At 33.4% G+C, this 23,196-nt stretch overlaps 1 protein-coding gene across 6 annotated transcripts in view; it reads right to left on the bottom strand.

Annotated features, from left to right (window-relative positions):
- Window positions 1-3,489: 3,489 nt before the first annotated feature.
- Rilpl (Rab interacting lysosomal protein like) overlaps window positions 3,490-23,196 on the bottom strand; it is a 107,010-nt gene continuing 87,303 nt past the window's right edge. For all 6 annotated transcript variants that reach the window (XM_069824061.1, XM_069824048.1, XM_069824055.1 and 3 more), the window contains one exon: window positions 3,490-11,784. Coding sequence is in view for 4 of the 6 variants with exons in the window: in XM_069824055.1 (XP_069680156.1) it covers window positions 11,664-11,784 (121 nt within the window). In the remaining 2 variants the exon portion in view is untranslated. The remainder of the gene's footprint in view (window positions 11,785-23,196) is intronic.

Here is a 23,196-nt window from a genome sequence, read left to right as displayed (position 1 = left end):
TGACGACTGTGAAAAGGACAGCACTTATACCCCTTACACTTCTGTATATTGAAATATTAGTTTCCCTTTATTATGCAAGAAAATGTTAGTTTTTACGAATTCCAACACACTCTCAATCAAAATATTAATTTAGTAGAACAAATGGAAGCAGAATTTTTTCCTCTATATAAAAAAAAACTATAGTAACCTTTTCTTGTATAATAATTAGGGGAGCTAATATGTCAATATATTAAATTATAGTATTGAAATTCATATGGTCCATGTTCTAATTCGCAGATGCATGGGCAAAGAGAGTTAAGTCCACTGTCCTCAAAAATTGAGATATGTCCACAGAGTTATGGATAAAATGTTCTCTACATCTGTGTTAAGTCCACTAAGTCATATGCCAAAGAACATGGCAGTTATGGGCATGTGTCTCATGGGTTTATTCATCACTAGAGCGATGTTGTGCAGGTAAAGTGAGTTAAGTCACTCTAATGATACTTAACACTCATTACACTGGGGTCGCGAAGGATTCTAGTTTTTAGGACAATAAGACAAGTCCTATAGAAAGGATTTAACCCTGTTTACCCGACTGTTATGTTTCCCTACAAGTAAATTTTATTTTGACATCTCTGTAGTCACATCACAGTCTAGTATATACAGTCGCGAAGCTCAATACGTAGTAAATATGCAAACATTAGATGGTTGCTCACCACTAGGATCGCTAATATCGCCTCATTACAGGCAATGCAAAATAGTACCGTCACAGTCTATTGTTTCGAGCACCCTCAAAACTCAAGCTTCGTGACTATATATAGTAGACTGTGGTCCTATGTTATGTTTCAAATAAGTGGTAATACTCCTTGCTAATAACCCGCATTTTAAGAATGTGTTATTTTGGCGACAATAGTTGTTGTGGTAAGAGAAGTGACTGAAATCGAAGAAAAGTGAGTGAAATGGAACAGAAAATGACAACAAGAGGGAAAAACATGCTTGAAATCCTACAAAGATGATGTGCTGTTTCGTCAAATAATATGAAAGAAGACTCGGGTAAGATAGTGATTCTTATGACTTCCTACAACAATATGCTTTCAGTGATATGCAGTGCAGTTTGTGTGTTCTTATGAATCAGGCACAGGTCAGTGAGCGATTTATGATGTCAACTTCATTGGCTAGGTCGCAACCTAGTCGGCATGATCATACACCATATTAGATGATTCAAATTTTTATTTACGTTTGTTACAAGTAAAAAATAATGATCTGAAAGTTATTCAAAGTATTAAAAATTACCAAAAATTGCCGAAAAATTAAAAAAAAAAAAAAAAAAGACGTATCAGTTCAAAACTTCGAGAAAAAAAAAAGCAATATAATAGCTGACCTTAATATTAATATAGAAAGGATTTCTATACTAGTGGACATCTGATCAGATGTAATTTCCCCCCCCCCTCTCTCTCTACATCCAGATTCTGAACTTCCATCTACTGTATCTAAAAAGCTAAGGGATACTTTCTTCGACTCAGATAATAGTTGCAAGGATCCAGATTTCCATCCCATACAATGGAGTTCCGAATCATCATTTGAAGAGAAATCTTCATCAAAGAAGAAGAGAATCAAGAAAGGAAATCAGCAAGCTATATTGAAAAATGAAGAGTATAGGGAAGTAACTAAATTCAGAGATGCGATTGTAGTAGAAAACAAAAAAGACAGAAATGAAGACGTGGATGAAAATGCTGACACATTTACAGAGCTTCAGGAAACCATTGATATCACTAGCCTAAATGCCTTTGTGTCCTCTGATAAAAATGAAGCATGTGAAGAAAATAATTATTTAGATACGAATATTACACCAGAAAGTTCTGACAAGAGAACAAGAGAGCAATGAAGAGATACCCAAAAACTCAGACCTGAAAGAAAAATAAAGAGGAACAGAGGTAAAATGTATGTAACCAAAAAGAAAAAACTGTACCTGAGAATAAAATGATCCCCTCAGAACGACGTAGGAAAGCATGTATGGATAAGATCAGCGAGACCAAAAAGAGAAAACATTTCTTAAATGTAAAATACTACAAATTTATTTTTAAATCAGTTTTCATTATGTAAAAGAGTCTTTTTTTTAAGTGATTGTTTCATTTCCTGTATCAGAAATATAATGTATTAATACAAAATGTACTATGAATAATATAACATATTAGCATTTATTTATAACATTCAACTAAGAGGTAAGTCCAAAACATGATCATGAGATAAGTCCACATACCAACAAATGTTTTAAAAAATAATAGTTCTATTAAGTTCTAATAAGGTTAATCGAATCTCAATATCCACATACTGCTTCGTGAATAAGTAATGAACAGTAACACGAAATTGTGTGAATTTTAGTTAAACACTTAATTACAGAGTTCTTTAGAAACTTTAAATGCAATTTTCTTAATAACAAGGAATCTGGACTTAACTCTCTTTGCCCGCACACCTACGAATTCACCAACCCGTGTAAGTGTGTACATACACATATATTTGTGTGTGGTGGCCAGTTAGCTCAGTTGGTAGAGAACTGGGTAAGGACTGAAAGAGCTCGTTTCAGTCTCGGGAGATGACAGAATTTTTCTCATTACCAAAACTTCCAGAACGGTTCCAGATCCAGCCTCCTGCAAAATTCAATACTAAATCTTTCCTTAGGGTGCAGGGTGCCAACCACATCTCTTCATCCTAGTGCCGAGATCACAGAAGCATAGAGTTCTACCTCCATGTTCCTCATGTGGCTCTGAGATGTCTAAGGAGGATATCTTTACCTTATATTTTTTTTTTTTTCAAGCTACTATATATTAATATACAGTATATCAAATTTAAACAAAAACTCAATTTCTTATATAAGTAACTTTCCAATACTTCCGACTCAAATACATAAAAAGTGGCCATTAAAAAGGAGATGAAGTAATATGTTTTGCGCAATAAAAAAAAAAGAACTGAAGTAATTATTGTAAGAGTATAATATTATGTGAATAAGTGTGTAAAGTGGGGCATTCTGGTTTTGTAAATTAAGACTACGTACTCAAGTATGATATTTTAACATATGAAATGCAGGCAAAATGCTAGATTTACATTACATGAGATTTGTATATTGCCAAACAGAATTAATAAGAAAAAGAAATGTCTTTTAGCTATGTTCAAATAAATATCAACACAAATTGTTTTTTATTAAGACCATATTTAAAATGAACAGAACTTTGCAGCCTGGCAGATTAATGTTAATACCATACACCTCATGAAAATTGTATGTAAAAAATGTAAATTACTTACACTTCCTATTTCCACTCAACCAGTACCACTTATGCCAAACGTCTGCATCATATGTTCATAACTTGAATTTTAAACACTTTTTACACAAAGCGTAGACTTACATGAAAATCAGCTGAGTAAGATACGGGACCTTCAGAAATGTAGAAATTTGAGATGGTCATTTCTATCAACTCATGTTGAAGTGCAGATATGAGCAAATATTACAAGAAATAATTAAAATATGTTTACTCGGAACCCTTATACACTTAGTGGGACTTCTTTACACAAGCACACAATGAGAATACAATACAAACCATGATGAAACTTGTGACAAAGACTTATTACAGTGCTGCAAACTGAGAAAATAAATCTACAATGTATGTGTTTTAAAAGTTTAATAACAGCATTGTAAATCCAAAATGGAAAACAAAGTTCATATCAATATATAAAATAACAAAATTAAATCATGTCTAAAATCCAATATACATATCAACATTATGAAAAGCATGGATGACATTTCTAGGGTTAGTTGGTATCTGATATGTTAATACAAAGTGTGGATGCACTACTTTTGTTATGACATACTTGCACAAAGAAAAGTACTGGTACTAAAAATGTATACTACTGAAAGAAAAACAATGTAATAAAGAAGTCAAGAAAAGACACACAATAAATATTGTGGCCATACACTTAACTCTATAAAATGATATTACAAAGATATTTTAGACTCTGGGGCAAATGAATGCTCAATGTTAATTTGTGAAACATGAAAAATATTAAATTTCCATAATGTTTATTTATACAGCATTAACTCTAAAACATTACATTAATTTTATATAACAATAAGAGCAAAATATTTATTTCTTCTTTGGTGATAAAGGACTAAGTCAGAAGATACTGAAATATAATGTCTCTGATAATTTTTAAGTCTCCTGTAAAAAACGGTAATTTAGTCTTTAACCCCTAAACGATGAAGACATTCACAAAATCCACCTAATAAGATGTTTTTTACACTATGTGAATTCCAGTATGATGGCAGTACAGTATGTCTGGCAGATCGATGAAATACTTTCAAAATGGAAATTTGTTGCAGTGAAACTCATTTCATATGTTTCACACTTATGATTCCAAGTTAATTTATTACAGATATACTTGTTCCATTTTATAGAGTGTTAGTTGGGAGGCCGAAGGGGAAAAAACCTTTGGGAAAGCCGAGATGTAGATGGGAAGATAATATAAAAATGAATTTGAGGGAGGTGGGATATGATGGTAGAGACTGGATCCGTCTTGCACAGGATAGGGAGTGAGGGTGGTCTTATGTGAGAACAGCAATGAACCTCCGGGTTTCTTAAAAGCCATTTATAAGTTAGTAAGTATATGTTTTCCATTGATTCGTTTTTTCCGCTTATAATATAATAATAATCCGTGGTGCTACAGCCCTTTAAAGGCTCAGACCAACCAGATGACCGATGGCCTCACGTCCACATGCCAAAACAGAAGTGGACAATCATCCAACCAGAATGGAGGCATCATGTGGTTAGCATGATGACCCACTCAGCCATTATAGATGGCTTTCATAACCGTATTTCGCTACATATTGTAATTCCTCATGTACATCACGATGCTGGTGGCACTGGTCCCACAGACTGACCGAAATTTGATGAGAAAATTTCTTCCCCATTCCTTAATGCGAATTCTAGCAGGTTGCCTCAAACCATGACGCCACTTTATACTTACAAAATCATATTTTAAACCAGAGTGATACGAAATGTCACTTACACAGTACAGTAAAAGCTTGAATTACGAGCATAATTCGTTTCAAAAACGTGCTCTTAATCCAAACCACTCGCATACCAAAGTTATTTTCTCCATAAAAAAACAATGCAAACTCAGATTAATTCGCTTCACAACCTTTTATTCATAAGGAATACAGTATAATTCAGGTAAAATTCAATATAATAGTGCAACACAAACTACTTTACTGTATTTTGTTCTTTTGAGTGTCTTTCACTTGTTTTACTGCTTAGTAAACTTCTTGAACATTTCACTGTCACTAATGGAATCACTTCTGACTGCTTGATTGACTGAAATATTTTGCTTTGACTAAGAATCTATCCAATGACACCTGCTTTTGGCTCATTTTGAGGATTTTGCGGAAGTGTGACATTGCGTTGTTGTTGAACAGATCTATTGCACGCACTTCTACAACCTTATCAGGGTAGTGAATTTGAACAAAATTTTGTACTGCTTCTTTAATCTCATTTGAAGCAAGAAATTCGTCTGCTCTTTTCTCTTATTCTTCTTCAGACGAGATCCCCTCTATTGCCTCTTGCTGTTGCTTGCAAGTGAAGCAAGTTACATACAAATTGTGCTGCTCTCATTGCAAGACATCGCACGTTTATCAAACAAAAATGTTTCCTCATTGTTCACTCATTTTGCAAAACACCCAAGTTACTCGTAATTGAAGGTTTTACTATACCTCCTAAATCAATTTTGCTCGAAATTACGTTTGTTGTGAAAATGCAGTATGTTTTCATTGTTAAGATGCAGCCCACATTGAAATTCGTGGAAATTTGAAGCTGCACATACTTGTTCTGGCATGTGCAAGTTTTAGTAAACTGGTATGCGTGAGTGGGAGAATCCATTCAGAAAGGAGAGGAAAGTTTGTGAGCGAATGCACTGAATACAACTACAATAACATCCCTCCAAACTGAAAATATTTTGATATAACTGAACAAATTATGAAACAGTTATCACAATTTGAGGGCATGATTTATTCCTCAGGAGCAAGCAAAACCAAGCAGTCCAAAATAACTGACTTTTTGTAAAATAATAATAATAAAGTATGTTATTAAACTTAACGCCATTTTAGATGTTATTACATGTCACTTCAATTATATGTTTTTTTCTTTTCACTTACGCTTTTTTTTTTTTTTTTTCCAGAACCCCATAAAACGTATAAATGAAGTTTCACTGTAGACTGGTGTCCAACAAGAGCCGATTGTAATATGTGATCAAAAAATATAACAATTATTACAATTTTGACAGTTTGTTGCACTGTGTTCTTATATGAATGTTTAGTATCATAAAATATATCACTAATTATAGTACAAAAAAGAATACACAGATCAATGGATATGGCATTATAGAAATAAACAGTATGTGGAACATAACATTTAAAGACCACAAAAAGTTTCGGCTTATGTAAAACTTTTAGAAGTACATGGGGAATATAAGAAAAAGGAAAATTTAAAAACATTGTCATTCATTCATAAATTATTCTTATATTAGGTCTAATAGGGACTCCTCATTTGTAGTTAATTTAGAAGATTTTATAAGGCAAGTGAGTCTAGTTAAATAGCCAAAATTTAACCCATACTCCTTTTCTGTAAAGCATGAGTGATTCTAAGGGCTTAAATAAGAGACATTCTGCTTCGACATCTTTACATTAACTTCATACAACACCATATGTTCTAAAAGTGAATTGTTTTGCCATATGAATGTCAACTGTTGGTCTGAGATAGTCTGTTCCAACCATCTTGTACTGCCATTGTACTCCAAGACGCACAGTGTAAAGTAACCAATACTATTATAGAATGTAGTGCTAAGTTCTCAATTTTTATAAACATTAGTTTTAACAGTTCTATTAGATTTTCTGACAATACCGAAAGGTTATAATTAGCATATGGCCTCCCTAGTTCTGGGGTGTGCAATAATGTCGTGGTTAAGGTGTTACACTGCAAACCAGAAGATCAAGGGGTCATGGATTTTCTCCATTAACCTAATTTTTTTGGCCGCACTATGGTCCGGGGTTCATTCAGTCTCTAACAGAAATGTGTACCAGGGTTATTTCCTTAGGGGTAAAGACAACAAGCATGTAGGACTGACATTCCTGATGCTTCTAATGCTGATTGTCTGTATAGAAGAGAGCCTTAATCTCCCTCTACCCTTTGGGCCTCCACGACCTGTAACCTTTTTTTACAGTTTGAATCAAAGGTATAAAGTAATTGTTCATAAAACAAAAAGACAAAGAAAGAGAAAAAAAAACAAACAAATGTACAGATGAGTCCGTCAGTTGATCATTACATTTGGTTAATACTTTGTAACAATGTAAAGCAATGCTACCCAAGGTTTAGACATGTCACAATATAAGATTCTGTAAACTTATATTATTTTACATGGGAAAAAATGTTGGGAATGTATTTAAAAGTACAAACTATCACAGAAAAGGAAAAGTCATCCAACTAGCCCTAGAAGTCTCTAACAAAAAATAAGCTTCACTGTACAAATAAATATTCAACAGCAGAAAATAACAACATTAAGCAGACACCTTAGTCAGATTTATATAAAAGCATTTTCACCAGGTTCCATCTTTTAAATGCACAACTACAAAAATATATATATAGCCTATACCATGCTGTGCTATGTAAAAATCAATATACAATTTAATCATATGATACTGTTAGAGAGTATTTAAAGTAAGTTTTGAAATAATAACCAAGGTGTCTGTTTTATTTTAAAAATAACACTGGGAGGTATTTAAAAAAAAACTTGCAGTAATTCGTACATCATAAGAAGCTACATTAATTAAAAATATAGTATGATTTATAAAAGAAAACCATTTGTTACGAAAAGCAGTTTTCAAAATTCATTAATTTCTCTGGAGTAGAATATTTGTCTAAATAAATGAAATATAAAATGCATGCATTAAATTACACGTATTTTTTTCATTCTGAATATCATAAATTAAAATAATCATTATATGAAGTGAAAGCTTCTTACAGTATCTGCAGTTGCATTCTTAAAATTCCTTTTTTTATTTTATTTTATTTTTTTTTTTATTTTTTTTTTTTTTTAACTATAAAAACATTCACTATGCCTACTGGAATTCTCTATCTGCCATCACTTATACTTCCAATCTGGAGTGTCCCCACCCTTACCCTCATGGAAAATCTGTATGAGTAATCCATCCACAATCCCAGTACTTGGGCGATCAGACTGATGCTGTACTTAATGCAAAATTTTCAATACTCGGACAATCAGCTTGATTATATCACAGCAGAAGTAGACTTCAAAGTAAACATAGTGTGGAACAGCGCATGTTGTTATGTCATTAGTGAATGCTTTTGCTAAGTACACTAATCCCTCCTCCATATCTGTGCAATCTGTATCCACGTTTAACCTCAGTAACATTTTCTTTAATGCATTTTAGCTCCTAGTATCTTAAACTGAAGAGTTTTATAGAAAATCTAGAATTTAATAGCACCCTGTACTCGTAGGGTAGCTAGGTAGCTCAGTTGGTAGAGCAGCTGACTACGAACTGGAAGGTCCTGGGTTCGATTCCGAGTAATGACGGGATTTTCTCGTTGTCAAATTTCTAGAACAGCCGCAAGGTTCACTCAGTCCCCTATCAAACTGAGTACCGGATCTTTCCCAGGAAAGGTGGTTGGAGCGTGGTGCCGATCACACCACCTCATTTAGTGCTTAGGTCAAGAAAGCATGGAGCTCTACCTCCATGACCCTCTATTGCCATCATGGCATGTAAAGGAGCTACCTTTACCTTTACCTACACTCATAGACTGTGGTAATATAAATTACCAACACTGCACTTAATGGCATTACACCTACAATTTATTTTTCACTATCCTGACACGTGTGCAGTAGCAACCTAATTTATAGTGTTTACTGTTAACTGCGGTTTCGTGTATCTCTGGTAGGTTTCGGAACGCATACCCTGCAGGTACAGGGAGATTACAGTATACAGTAGATCGAATCAACAGTGTCAATTCAAATTTTTTTTTAAATTTGTGTAAATGTCTCAAAAGAGTTTGTTTTTAAGTTCGATGTTGGACAATAAATCAAACAGAAGGACTGTTTTCTATGGTGTTACAAGGCCCTGACTGACCCAGCCAGCCGCTGGCCTCACAGCCACATGTCGAGGCAGAGGTGGACGATCATCCAACCAGAATGGAGGTATTATGTGGTTAGCATGATGATTTCCCCAGCTGTTATAGCTGGCTTTCGTAACTGGATTTTGCTACCTATTGTAGCTCCCCCAAGTGCATCACAATACTGGATGGGCACCGATCTCATACACTGGCCAAAATTTCATGAGAAAATTTCTTCCCCCACGAGGACTCAAACCAATTCGAATTCCGTAATGCGAGTAATGGTATTAAAAAGAAGTCCAAGAAAATCTTTCATTCATCTAGTAGCACAACATGCATTTTCAAGTGGATTCGCACATACAGCAACAAAAAACTTAAATTGTGACAATATAAGATTTCAGTGGTTTAATGACTGAATAATCTCGATAACAACGCTAAAATTCAGTTTTGTAATTGATTGTGACTCCGAAACTAATATCTTTTACTGATTCATGGATACATATTTTATCGAAATATGTAAATTTCCAAAATAATACTAATTGTTGGAGTTCCGAAGCATCTCTGATCAGTTACATAAAAGACCATTACGTAACTTTCGTAATGTTCTTCATAACAGCATACAAAAAGAAATAAAGAACTGGACTTAATGTTCTTGAAGGACTTGGAGAAACACAGTGATAAGCCACACTCAAATTTTACAGGAAAACAACTATTAAAACTTAAATCCTTAAGAACTGTTTTCCTGTAAAATTTGAGTGTGGCTTATCACTATGTTGCCCCGAGCTCTTTAATTTATTAAAGCAATGCAAAGCCTGTCTGTGAGCATATGGACGACATTTCGAACATTTCTTGTAATTTAATGTAAAATTAAACACTATGTTAGCATTTAATTACACTCTGAATCCTATAGTTTAATAACTGAATTTTGATTGGAAAGCAGTCTTTGTATGCGTACTTCATAGTGCAAGCAAGCCCTGTTATGGCTTGGCCAGTTAGTGTGGGGCACTCGAGATTGAAAACCCCGTATTTACAACACAATAATAACCCCAACACCAAACCCCACTCTCGATCAAACTGACTTTCAATAGACTGTAAAGCGAATATTTTTGGAGATATAAATCTATACTGTTATATAGAATCGATTTCAAGTAAATTGCTATCTTCTATTTTGTTTATAAATAGGGAACCATTAGATTTTAGTAAAGATTATTATATTCAATGTGCACCATTCTCACATAAATTAACTTTGTAACTGACTGACTGAATATGAATATGAACAAAATTCGTCCAGGAATTTGAAAGAAATAGCTGCAGCCCACATAGAAAGTCAGGTGGATGAATGGCTAGATGAGCGGACGGACGGACGGACGGACAGACAGACAGACAGACAGACAGACAGACAGACAGACAAACAGACAGGCAGATAGAAAGGTGTCTCAGAAGTCACTTTCTCTGTATTAGGAATACTGAAAACTTACATTTCCATGAAATCGATTTTTTGCATCACAATAATTCTTCCCTTTTATAGTTTTGTACAATAAGTACGAAAGGTTTTAAGCAATGCCAATTTTCCAAATGAAACAAAATTTTCGTAAATTAATGAAAATTATATAAATGTTACTGTATTTAATTTATTGTAAACATAATTTTGAAAATATACAATATTTTAAATTATGGCTTCTGATGCTTTACTGCTAAATCCAATGTTCAACTGCTGACTTGCAAATTATTTTACAACAAAACATATTCCTTCATTAACAGAAAAAGTTTTCATTTCCAAGTAATGAATTTAATATCAATCATTCATATACCAGACATATATGAGTGCATCAGTTCTTTTATGTATATCATTTCCAATCTGATTTACATAATTATGAAGTTATTTCCTTTTTTACTTCACATACCTACATACCCTGTATAAAATTAAGACTTTCATAAATCTTTTTTGTATGTGAAGTTGTAGCTAAAAAGAAAAGTTTATATTTCTTATATAGTAACTAGAATATGAATCACTTTCATTTTATTGAAATAAGAGTTACTTTCAAAACACAAAGTCATTATGTTCAGGAAATAAGGAAAACATTACATAAAATATCATTATGTTTTAAAACTAATACACTGAAACTGTTGTTATATTTTTATCTCCAAAAAAAACTAAGATATAATATGAAATAATAATAATAATAATAATAATAATAATAATAATAATAATAATAATAGTTTCTTCTGATAAGTTGAAATACAGAACATGAATCTCACCAATGACTTATGAAAGAATTAACTTCACTATTTCTTTATTACTTGTTACTAAATATACTTGAACAAATAACCTCATCAGTGTTATTTTTAAAATTATACAAAATCTATAATGTATCTGCCAGCAAGTGCGCCAACAGTTCGAGATTGCCAGCAAAGTCAATAGCACAGGCAGCAGCGGTGGCAGTTGCCAGGGTGACGGTAACCAGACTGTCATCTTCGTTGCTGCCATCAGCACCACGAGGAGGAAGAGGAGGGGCATTAGACAGGTGTGTCAGGATTAGTGCTGCTAGATAATGCCATCTTGGACAACGACGAAAGACTTCGTTTCGGGCTGCTCCCGAGAAATGTAACATTGCTCTCGCTAAATAACTTGCGAAAACTGCAGACAAGACACAAGACAAATACAATAAGCACAAGGGAACATGGTTGCGCAAACCCTCTTAAATGCTCCTTTGAAATGCAAGGAAGCAAGGTGTCCACAATGAAAGTGTTAATTAATACTACGACCTTACATACTGATATGAACATTATCTTGACTCTTCAAGTGGCTTTGCTGCAAGAGTAAGCAAGTTGCTGATTTAAGATGTTTGAACCACTCCTGACAGTTACTCATGGAAGCTGTTCTGTGTGCGTTTCAGTTGTAAACTGATCATGATAGTCTCGTCTCTCACCTGTACAGATTTGTTGTTACTTTTACAAGCTTAGATTGTCTTCTTTGCAGTCAACATGATGGAATGAACGTCTATTATTTATTTACGTAACTGCACTAAAGAGTATTTTACTGCATATATGATAGAAACCAGCATTCATATGTGACATTTTTCATGTCTGAGCAATGACAATGCTAAGCACTGGAACTATAAATTCAGTTTTTAAACCAATCTACATGAATTGCAAAATTCAAAAGTTAAACTACTTACAACACAAACACAAACTGTTCATCAACCTGATTATCACTTCCAGTCTACATTCCACAACATGCATTAGTAATTCGATCCACAAACTTTATAAAAAGATGTAAATTAGGAAAAGACACGGATTTTTATTAATGAACCTAAGTTCAACGAATTGCAGAATTCACACAACAGAATGTCAAAAACTACAGATATCACATGCAAATGGTGAATGATCGAGAAATTACCAGGTCTATGGACTCTTTGGGATGAGTACACGATTTATTACATTTGATTAATTTTTATCACAAACTACAATTCACAGAAATATAACTAAACGCAATCCTTGATTTTATAATCTTCTACTTCACTATATAATTATACAATTTGATAACGAAATGGTACCATTTGGTTTTATAAGATATATTACCTTTTTTTTTTAATAATTTCAACACTTTTAAAAGTTTTTGAGTTTTTAATAAACTTTTACATTTTAATAAAAAAAAAAGTCTCTTGCAGCTGTGTTTGTTTTGCATGGTCTTTCTAACAAAGTCTTCTTCAGATTTTAATCTATGAGCGAAATATCTCCGTCTCAAACCAAAATATATGCATCAATAAGATAAGGGAAAACCGATGGCTTGACAATGACTCTTCCATAACTGACAAACAGACCAGGATTTGTATTTCATTTCATTTACTTAGATGTTACACTAGCATTGAACTCTAAGATGTGGAACAAGTCAAGAGTTGTACAATTTTTTGGCGAGATGAGATGAGGTAATGTGATCTTTGTTACATGTAAAATATCTTGTGCATCTGATACACTGTAGTTTTTAAACTACGTATCAATGAACGTGGATTTAACAAATTTATGCTTATCTTCATCTGAGGTACAACATCCTGAATGCTGTCACATTTGTGGCTATCGGCACATTTTATAGAGCCTGCAATAATTTTTTCGAAAAAAGAAAAAAAAAATTATGTGGATAAACATCTTTTAAACTAATATATATATTAGGAATGCAAAACTAGCAACAGTACAACCATCACAAAATTACAGTCTGAATGACTACCATTAAAACTCATTATCCTTCATCTTTAATGCACAGAATTATTTACGTCATAAATTTATTATCATTCACAAAAGCACAATTTACTTCTGTTTTATCTTGTAATTGGGTAAATTTAAAAGGCTTATTGAAAACCGATATGCTAATATATTAAATGAGGGGATACAGGGTCCATCTATGCTTATCTTTAGAACAACATTAACATAAGTTATTTGTCACACTTTATTTATTTAAGTTGAACGTTTTCAGCTCGACAAAACCATCTTCGAAAGCTATGCCTTTGAATACATGTGGGTTAGAGTGCATGTGTGTAATTAGATATAATATAAACACTAAACAAGTTACAAACTTCTGTTGTAAAGTACAATTATAAGAGCTGATAAAATGATTAAAATTAAAACATCAATAAAATGTTAAAATGAAGTGCGGAGTACAGCTTGTTGAACCAACTGTGGCAAGGGATGGAAGACCACATGATTCCAGTGTAGTGTTTGTATGGAGGTTAAGCACAACTGCAAATAATGAAGTCTGTGTGAGAGATATATCATATAGATATGCAAATCATAGGGTGGGCCAACAATAACAATTCATGTACTGGAGTTTATAAGTTAACGAAATACAGTAATATTGTGTAATGAAAATTGTACTTTAACAAATGTTTAAAACTGTTGAATAATATATAGGTGTAATATAATTGTTACATTAACTAATATAATATACAATATCTTGTTACAGACTTCATATAGCGAAGTATAAACGTAAGTGTACGAAACAGTTGCTGTTATAAATCTAAGATGTATATATGTGGGAGTTGATATAAGCGAAGTGTAAATTCATTCATGTATTCAAGGGCATAACTTCCGAAGATGGCTCTGTCGAGCCGAAAATGTTCAACTTAAATAAAGTGTGACAAATAACTTAAGTTAATTCTTCTAAAGATAAGCATAGACGGACCCTGTTTCCCCTCATTTAATTGTAATTGGGTATTTTAAACTGAACAAGAGAGCCTTAATAGTCTTCTCCAGTCTCAATATAACATTTAAGCATATTATGGTTTTCAAATAATTACATAAAAAATAACAATTTCTTGAACAACATTTATTTTCAAACTGTACTTTTGATATTTACAGTGCTTATGTTATTATTATAAAGCGAAGCAACTAAATTCTAGAGCAAACATAAAGAAAATACAAAATAATTATAAAGAAACCATACCTAAATTCAGAACATTCAATAATAAAATATAGCCTAGATACCAATAGTGTAGAATTTGAAATTTGGTTAGAGAGACGCGATATTACTCAATTGCAACTGCTAAATGCTATGCAATGAAAAGTTGTGTTGTTTAAATTGACCTTCATTACAATGTCATCAAATGCTAGAGTGTAGACTGATCTCATCAACAGAAAAATACTCATAATCTCTTTATATAGGGTGATTCACGAGAATTTACCGCCACTTACGAAGCTTATTTCTAAAGACATTTTGAGCAAAAAATGTCATATAAACAAATGTTCTATTCTCAATATTTATACAGTTACACTAATTTGAAGTTGTTTGTAAAATACCTTCTTTCTTTAGTTTTAAGGTGAAAGAATATTACAAATAGAGAATGAACCATTCTGAAGTACAATTTCTTTAATTGGCAAGTATTCTGACGCTAAAAATGTACTGTCAATTCCTTAGTTTCTTCGTACAAACATCTTATTCAATTTTTAACTAGAAAATTACATTATTCTTACGCACTTATCACAACAATTATTACAAATCACACCACTTCCACCGACTTGATTCTATGCAGTTCAATTTGTCATCCTAATGTACAGTCTTAGAGAGTTTACAACACATTTTAAAAAATCTCGCCATCCACTTCAATACACTTGGCCGGACGCTTGTGAACGGCACTCGTCGTTCTATGTAACTGCATACGTCTACCTTTGATTTCCATAGTAACATGCATGATGCATGCAAGTAACTCCTCACGTGTTTGTGACTTTGTTTGGTAGACAAGAACCTACCCATACACTTATCAACGTCTCCTAGATACTACAGAAAGACATGAGCAACTGTCATATCAGTGAGGTTATGATGAAAAGTGACAGTGCAGACGAATAATAAAGTAGAGATTTAATTTAAATTTTCGCTAAAAAAGAAAGAGAATGAAAAATATTTGGGTATTGAAATAGTTAATTACATTTTCAACATGCAACTTTGATTAAAGGTATAATAAATAAAGTACATAAATGAATAATTAAAAAAAAAGTTTGTTTTTTTTTTAAGATGAAAGAGTCTCCCAGTACACGACATCGAATTAGCAGAATTCTTAGCTTCCATATCTTTTGTTATCTTTTTGTAGAAAATTATCGAAATTCCATTTTCTGCAATATTTGAAATAGCTGCAAAATGATAATAATTAAGCAGCTCGTTCTCAGGAAAAGATGATTATAGTTATAGCATCTCTCGATTTAGTACTTGATCCGAAAAAGCATTCCATCATCATCCAGTTCTGTTTCAATCCCGTAGCAGACACCCAACCAGCGCATGCGCATAAAATAACCCATGGTTCGTACATGAACTGATACATGAACCGCTTGTTGGAATGAAGCTCACAACATTTGCAACCAAAGGCAACAATCTGACTCATTGTCTCATTGAACACGAACCCAGTTAGTGAAACAGCTGTGCTGGGTGCTCGCTGGCCAAGATCATGTGTTGTTCACAGCAATGCGTTCCAATAATAACGAAATGTAACTCTGTTAATATTGAGAATAGACATTTGTTTATATAATATTTTTTGCTCAAAATGTCCTCAGAAATAAGCTCCGTAAGTGGCAATAAAATCCTCTTGAATCACCCTGTATATACAGAGTGAACTATAAGTAATGTCATTAATTTTTAGAGGTTATTCTTTGAGATATTTTAAAAAAAAGTTTAATACAATTTTGTTCGTTTTTGCTTCTTTTTAGAGTTAAAAATTGTGTTACATGAAACATTTCATAGCGTGTTTTGGGAAAGCCATTGATTGAGTTCCCAATATCGTCGGCTTAGAGTATAAACCTGCTAACAAAAAGGGAATTTTACAGGGGAAACAAAAAAATGAGCATAAATTAACCCTTAAACTTTAGGACCAAATCCGAAGTACAGGTCAATTTAAGAGAGCAGTGTATTATGATAAGAAATGATTGAAAGAATTTTAGTTTTGTCCTTTAAATGTGCATAAATTTGATCTGAATAAATGCAATTTTTCGTTCTGCAAAGGGATTTTACAATGTTACATTTGTTCAGATCAAATGTCTGCACATTTCAATAATAGTCTTGGATTAGGCCTCCTGGCCTGTTCCGCTTCCAGAAGAAAGTTGATCTTTCCATCTCTTCCTTGGTCTTCCGATGTCTCGTTTTCCATGAGGTGTATAGTCCAATAGTCTCTTGGGTAACCTATTGTTGGGCATTCTTAATGCATGTTCATACCAGTTGTTGCAGTAAGATTCTATAGTATCCGTAATGGCGGTGATATTCAATTCTGTTCGGATGTCAGCGTTCCTTTTATGGTTGTAAAGAGTATATCCTGCAAGAGGTCTTAGCAATTTAAAGGACAAAATTAAAATTATTTCAATCATTTATAATCATAATCTCTTAAATTGACTGAGCATATTGGAAATTAAATCAATAGCTTTCTCAAATCACACTATGAAATGTTTCATATAAAACAAAAAAATGGAAACAAACACTAGCACATTTGCATTACTTCGGTTGAAATATCTCAAAGACTAACCCTCTAAAATTAATCACATTACTTACTGTTCATCCTGTGTATATAATTATGTACTTTCAGAAATGTTACCTAATATTTCAGATGTTCTTGAATGTATAAAATTACATTAAAAAACTTACTATAACCAATTACACTTCCAACATCTTGACATCAGTTCCTCCACCTACTCTTGCAGCAAAAGTTAAAAAGAAAAGTTCTTCCTTATAACCATATATCTACCTTCATTAATCAAATTACTCCAAAGGCTTCAAATTACAATTATGAGAATAATGCTCTTTAAGCATGCTTCTCATGCATCTATAAACATAGTAGTCAATTAAGTGTTACGTAACGCTAAATCTATGCTATTTCCGTAATGTGCTGTAAGTAAAAAATGTTAACAAAATATTGTAGATACTTAATAATGTATTTGTTAGCGATGAAATGCCCTGCATAAAAATTCAGAGTATATGATATTTTAGTGCCAACCGATTTTCTTATAAAATATCGATCTTCATGCAATGATGTCCTATTCATTAGCATAAATGCCAACATATATTAATTACCCTTCTGATTCCAAAACATTTGCTGTAGAACATCGCACATATCATACAAATAATGAAAATAACTGGAGTAAATAACTTTCATTTCTGAAACAGATATTTTGAAAACTCAACTTTATGTACGAATTTATACATATGAAACTTGAACTACTTTTTGTAACTTGTTAAGTGATGATAGCAAAATATAAGCCATGCTTCGACATTACAATTTGAAGCAAACTGTTGAACTGAACAACTGTCATTTTTCAGCAGCTAACATAGGAGCTTTAATAAAATGAGCAGATATGCGTGGTAGTTTTTTTTTTTTTTTTAAATAACAAACAGAAAAGTGACAGCTACCTCCATAATAATAATAATAATAATAATAATAATAATAATAATAATAATGAAAGACTTTTGGGAAGGCTGAGACTTAGATAGGAGGATAATATTCAAATGAATTTGAGGGAGGTGGGATATGATGATAGAGAATGGATTCATCTTGCACAGGATATGGACCGATGGCGGGCTTATGTGAGGGCAGCAATGAACCTCCAGGTTCCTTAAAAGCCATAAGATAATAATAATAATAATAATAATAATAATAATAATAATAATAATAATAATAATAAATAATTTGTGGTGTGATCCCATGAAGATGAAGAGCCAAGACCGACCAGTAAACTGCTGGTCTTACTGTCCAAATTTCACGAGAGATCCCTGCAAGGGGAGTATGGTCCTTGCAGGGTAAGGGAAGAGGGTAAGCTAGTAACTGAGTGTCTCTGAAGGAACAAGTGTATCGGGGTATTGTCATTGGCCGACTGGGACAACCAAGGCTCAGTCATTGGACAGCCAGTTCTGTGTCGGGATTTGATTGTAAAAGTGGTGAAAAACTCGCATTCCTTGCTGGGATCTTCTCCTGAAATGTAAACAGCATCCATACACCTTAGCAGCGGTGATGATCATCTAACTACGAGGGAGAGTCAAAAAGTAACCTTAATAAATATTTATTAATTGAATATGTACAATAAGACTATAAATACTTTATCACTTTTCAGCATAGTCCCAACTACGTTCAATGCAAGTGTTTCTGTTATACTATGTTGAAAAGTGATGAAGTGTTTGTAGTCTTATTGTACATATTCAATTAATAAAACAATTATTAAGGTTGCTTTTTGACTCTCCCTCGTAGAATGGGGAGAAATGTGTTGTCAGTGTGATGAGGCTGTTATAGCTGATTTACGAAACCCATCATAGCTCCCCAAATTCAAGATGATGCTGATTGGACATTAGTCCCATACAGAGGCCGAAATTTCATGAGAAAATTTATCATACCAGTGCTCATTCTATAATGCGACTCCAGGCATGATTTAAATGCTACCGCACAGGACCTACCTCTAATATTATATCATCTCTCCTCTGGCAAACTAGCGAAAGTGACAAATTCGTGAACTTGCACTTAAGGTCTATATTGTACTATTTAAATGTAGACCTTAAGTGCAGGTTCGCTAATTTGTCACTTTCGCTAGTTTACCAGAGGAGGGACAATATGTAGATTTATTTATTGGTTCCATCATCATAAAAAAACAGAAATGTATTACAATAGTGTATCTGTCACTAAGAGGAGAACATACATTTTTAAGGTCACCTGTTTATAATTCTGATTCAAATTGAATTTAGTGATGTAAAACTATGGATAGGAGACCTGAGTTACTGCAGGAAAATGTTATATTTCTAGTTGAATATAATAAACATTTTCCTATTTCCATTAGGGAGCAGCAGTAGCTCAGTGAATATATGAAAGACTGGTAATGAAGACCTGTTTAGTTCATCCTTTTTTTTTTCTTTCTACCATCTTATTCTATGTTTACAATTATAATAAAACGTATTTCTGTATGTTTGTCTTGTACATTTAAATTAATAGAAAAAGAGTTGTACTGATTCTTTCCTTAATGCAATATCACATTGTAAGTGATACTATCTGAACATTAGTCTTGCCTTTATATTCAAAGACAAGTTTTATCTGAGGAAGGGAAGGAGTACAAAACAGAACCTTCAACCTTCAACAGTCATGGCTGCCCTCTGTTGAGAGAAGTACCTGTTATTCTGTTATTAGACAATGACTACTTTCGAGCTTGTTTTATCATAACATCTTATCAGTTATCAGTGAAGTTTGGGTGATTTCTTACAAGTGATTAAAGCTGAAATAGTATCTCTCACAATAAAGTAATGTGTTAAGAAAGAAGCAATATACCTCTTTTTTTTTAGTAGGTTATTTTACAACACTGTATCAACATCTCAGATTATTTATCATCTAAGGGCCGATGCAGACTAGCATTTGGTTAACGCTGCGTCCCTGTGTCTACCATCCACACATAGAGTCATAATGATGCACTGTTCTACGTCGATTTCACTGTCCATACTATAGCCGATAGACGCACGTATGTACTGAAAAACGTCAACAATGAAGTGCCAGAATGCAGCAGCCAGCGGTGATGCCGCGTTCTGTCAGAACCCGCAACTAGATAATTAACGCTGCATCACTGCCATCTTTACCTGACGCTGCATCCTGGGAACCACATGTGTATTGATCGCTTAGAATAATGTACTTTTAAATCATGCATCAATGGGACGCTGCATCACAGCATCTTCTTAATGCTAGTCTGCATCGGGCCTGAATGAGATGGTGATATGCCAGTGAAATGGGCCCGGAGTCCAGCACTGATAGTTACCCAGCATTTGTTCATATTGGGTTAAGGGAAAACCCTGGAAAAAACCTCAACCAGGTAACGTGCCCCGACCAGGATTCGAACCCAGGCCACCTGATTTTGTGGCCAGACGCGGTAACCGTTGCTCCATAGATGTGGACAATATTCACCTCTTTTTGCTATTATTTTAGATATATGAAAAAGACTTCCAAAAATAAGTTACAGCAATAATGCTAAACATAAACTATGATAATAAAGGAACAACAAAAAGAAAAAGATAAACTAAATGCGTCTCGAACTCGGGACCTCTCCATTATCAGTTTCACATACATAGATTAGTTAGCTATTACTAATGCCTGATGAAAGATGAAAGACAGTAAATTCATTAAAAGATAGCAGAACACAATTTTTGCTCCAAGCAACTTGGTAACCTCCAAGTACTGTATAATTTAACTTTTACACCATTAATTTCTATACAAAATACAGTACGTTTTGCTAGTTTGTGATGAGCTGTGTATAGACTGCTTACCTATTCACTGCCATTGTGCTACAACATGTAGAAGGCAGGTGAAGGACAAGTGTTCAGCTGTGTTTTGATAAACACACAAAAGGAGTACATACCTCAGTTCTACTTCAGCTGTGGTTGAGAGTAGTTTATTTCTCTGATTTATTATGTAGCAATGGTCAATATACATTCATTGAGGGAACATATATACATATACATGTACAGTGTTTAAATAAAGAGGAAGTCATGCGTCACAAGGAAAAAATTTAGAAATAAATTTCGTAACAACGATTTCATATAGAAATACAAATGTCTAGATGGTATATTTGACAAATCAAGCTTTTTGATTGCCGAAAAATAAGACAAAAGTGCAGTGATAAAAAACTTTACGAAATAGGAGCTCTGTTGAAATATAGTGCTCAAAAGACCCTGAGATGTGAACCATAGGAAACAAGCCTTTTTAAACCATGTGGCAAGACAGAGAACAAAATTGTTGCAATTAAAACCCTAAAGAATTCCAGAAATTCAGATATTACAGTCCCAATTTTACGACGATAGACTTAACTTCTGTAACTGAATGTCAGAAAAAGTAAATAACGAAAAAAAATTGATCCCAGATCGATTCACGGTGAGGCTTGTTTTTATCTGAAAGACAGCATTGCACTGCGTAACAGCACACAGTGGTCAGCAGGGAAGCCAACAATAGTGAATTAGATTGCAATGTATGATGTAAAAATATGAGTGTGGTGTGTCATCAGTGCCAATATAATTATTGGACCAATCTTTCATGAAGAAACAAATAACTGGGTGAGGAAACCCTTTTTGATGAATTAACATCGGAAAGTTTCATGGTGCATTTTCAGCAGAATAATACTACAGTTTATATTACCAATTTATCCATGGGCAAATTGCACTGGATATGTTGGTACAAATTATTAGCAGGAACTTGTGGCTTTCTCGTTCTCCAGACTCACACCTTGTGACTTTTCTCTCTGGGGAATGTTAAAAAAAACAACGAAATTGAAAAGAATATTAAAAATTACAATCCCAATAATTGCGTCAATACATGTTTTAAGAGGCCAATGAAACATACAGGCCCCTATCCATACGTCACTATCTAAAGTTATATGACTACTACAGTCTCACTGCACTTGCTCCTCTGTGTTTTCATATCTAATTTAGTTCGGTTATATTATGAATTAACAATATAATCAACTTTATATTTTTTAACTGATTTTTTTAGTTGGTTATTTAACGACGCTGTATCAACTACAAGGTTATTTAGTATCGATGAGATTGGTAATAGCGAGATGAGACCGAGATTCGCCTTTTAACTGATTAATTTGCCAAATTGTTACAATTATAACTAATCACAGAAAGCCAAGAATAAGATAAGTTTTCAATTTAAAGTCACATAAAGTACCAGGTATTTCATAGTTAATGGTTATATATCTTGGTATTTCGACAAATAATTTCAAGCAAAAAAATCTCTCTCTTTTTATGACAGTACCAGTAAAAATGAAACGAAATTTAATTTACATTTTAATTTACATTTTGAAGTACGTATTAAAAAATTATTTTACATTTGAAAATCAACATTCTCTTACCAGTGAATATGTGCAGTTTTGGAAGTTAATATTCTCATGCCTCGAACTTTGTATTACATTTTTCCATTTTCAGTTGACTTCCCCCTATTACATGGACTCATATAGTGACATCGTAACTTCCTTGACAGTATCTGGTTACATGCAGATAATGCTAGTCACTTATTCACTTGCAAGTAGTTTAAGCAACATTCGACAGATGGCAACATTATTACATGTTGGCATGTGTAGCATCTAGTGGAAACTTCTTGAATTTCATGTTATGTTAAACATTTTAGATTTTCTCATCAATTGTACCCTCGAACAAACACGTATTCATGTAAAAAATAAATTAGATCCATTAGTGCAGAGGAAATGTTGCATGTGAATGATAAAATAACTTGATAAGGTATAAAATATGTATTAGGAAAAATTGGTATCACTTCTTGCAGCCACTGTGAGGAGGGTGACTACCAAATGTTATTGTGTTACATATATCTATTTGGTAAAAGACCAAGATATCTCAGCAGTGTGCAACATTACGGAATGGGGCAACAATCAGGCAAGTGGCCCATCAAAGACTAGCAAAATGTACTGTAGAATCATCAAAATTGGTGGTCCCAAAAGTATATCCTATCCCTGAAAGTCACATAAGGAAGAGTGTATTATTTTACTGGATTTAAGTGCCATAACACAGCCATCATCGAAATGCTTTCCGAGTATTTGACTCATCAATCAA

This window comes from Periplaneta americana, chromosome 1 (assembly GCF_040183065.1).
Source record: "Periplaneta americana isolate PAMFEO1 chromosome 1, P.americana_PAMFEO1_priV1, whole genome shotgun sequence".
Classification (NCBI taxonomy): domain Eukaryota; kingdom Metazoa; phylum Arthropoda; class Insecta; order Blattodea; family Blattidae; genus Periplaneta; species Periplaneta americana.
The sequence above is the reverse complement of the archived record's forward strand: the minus strand, read 5'-3'. Positions and strand labels throughout refer to the sequence as shown.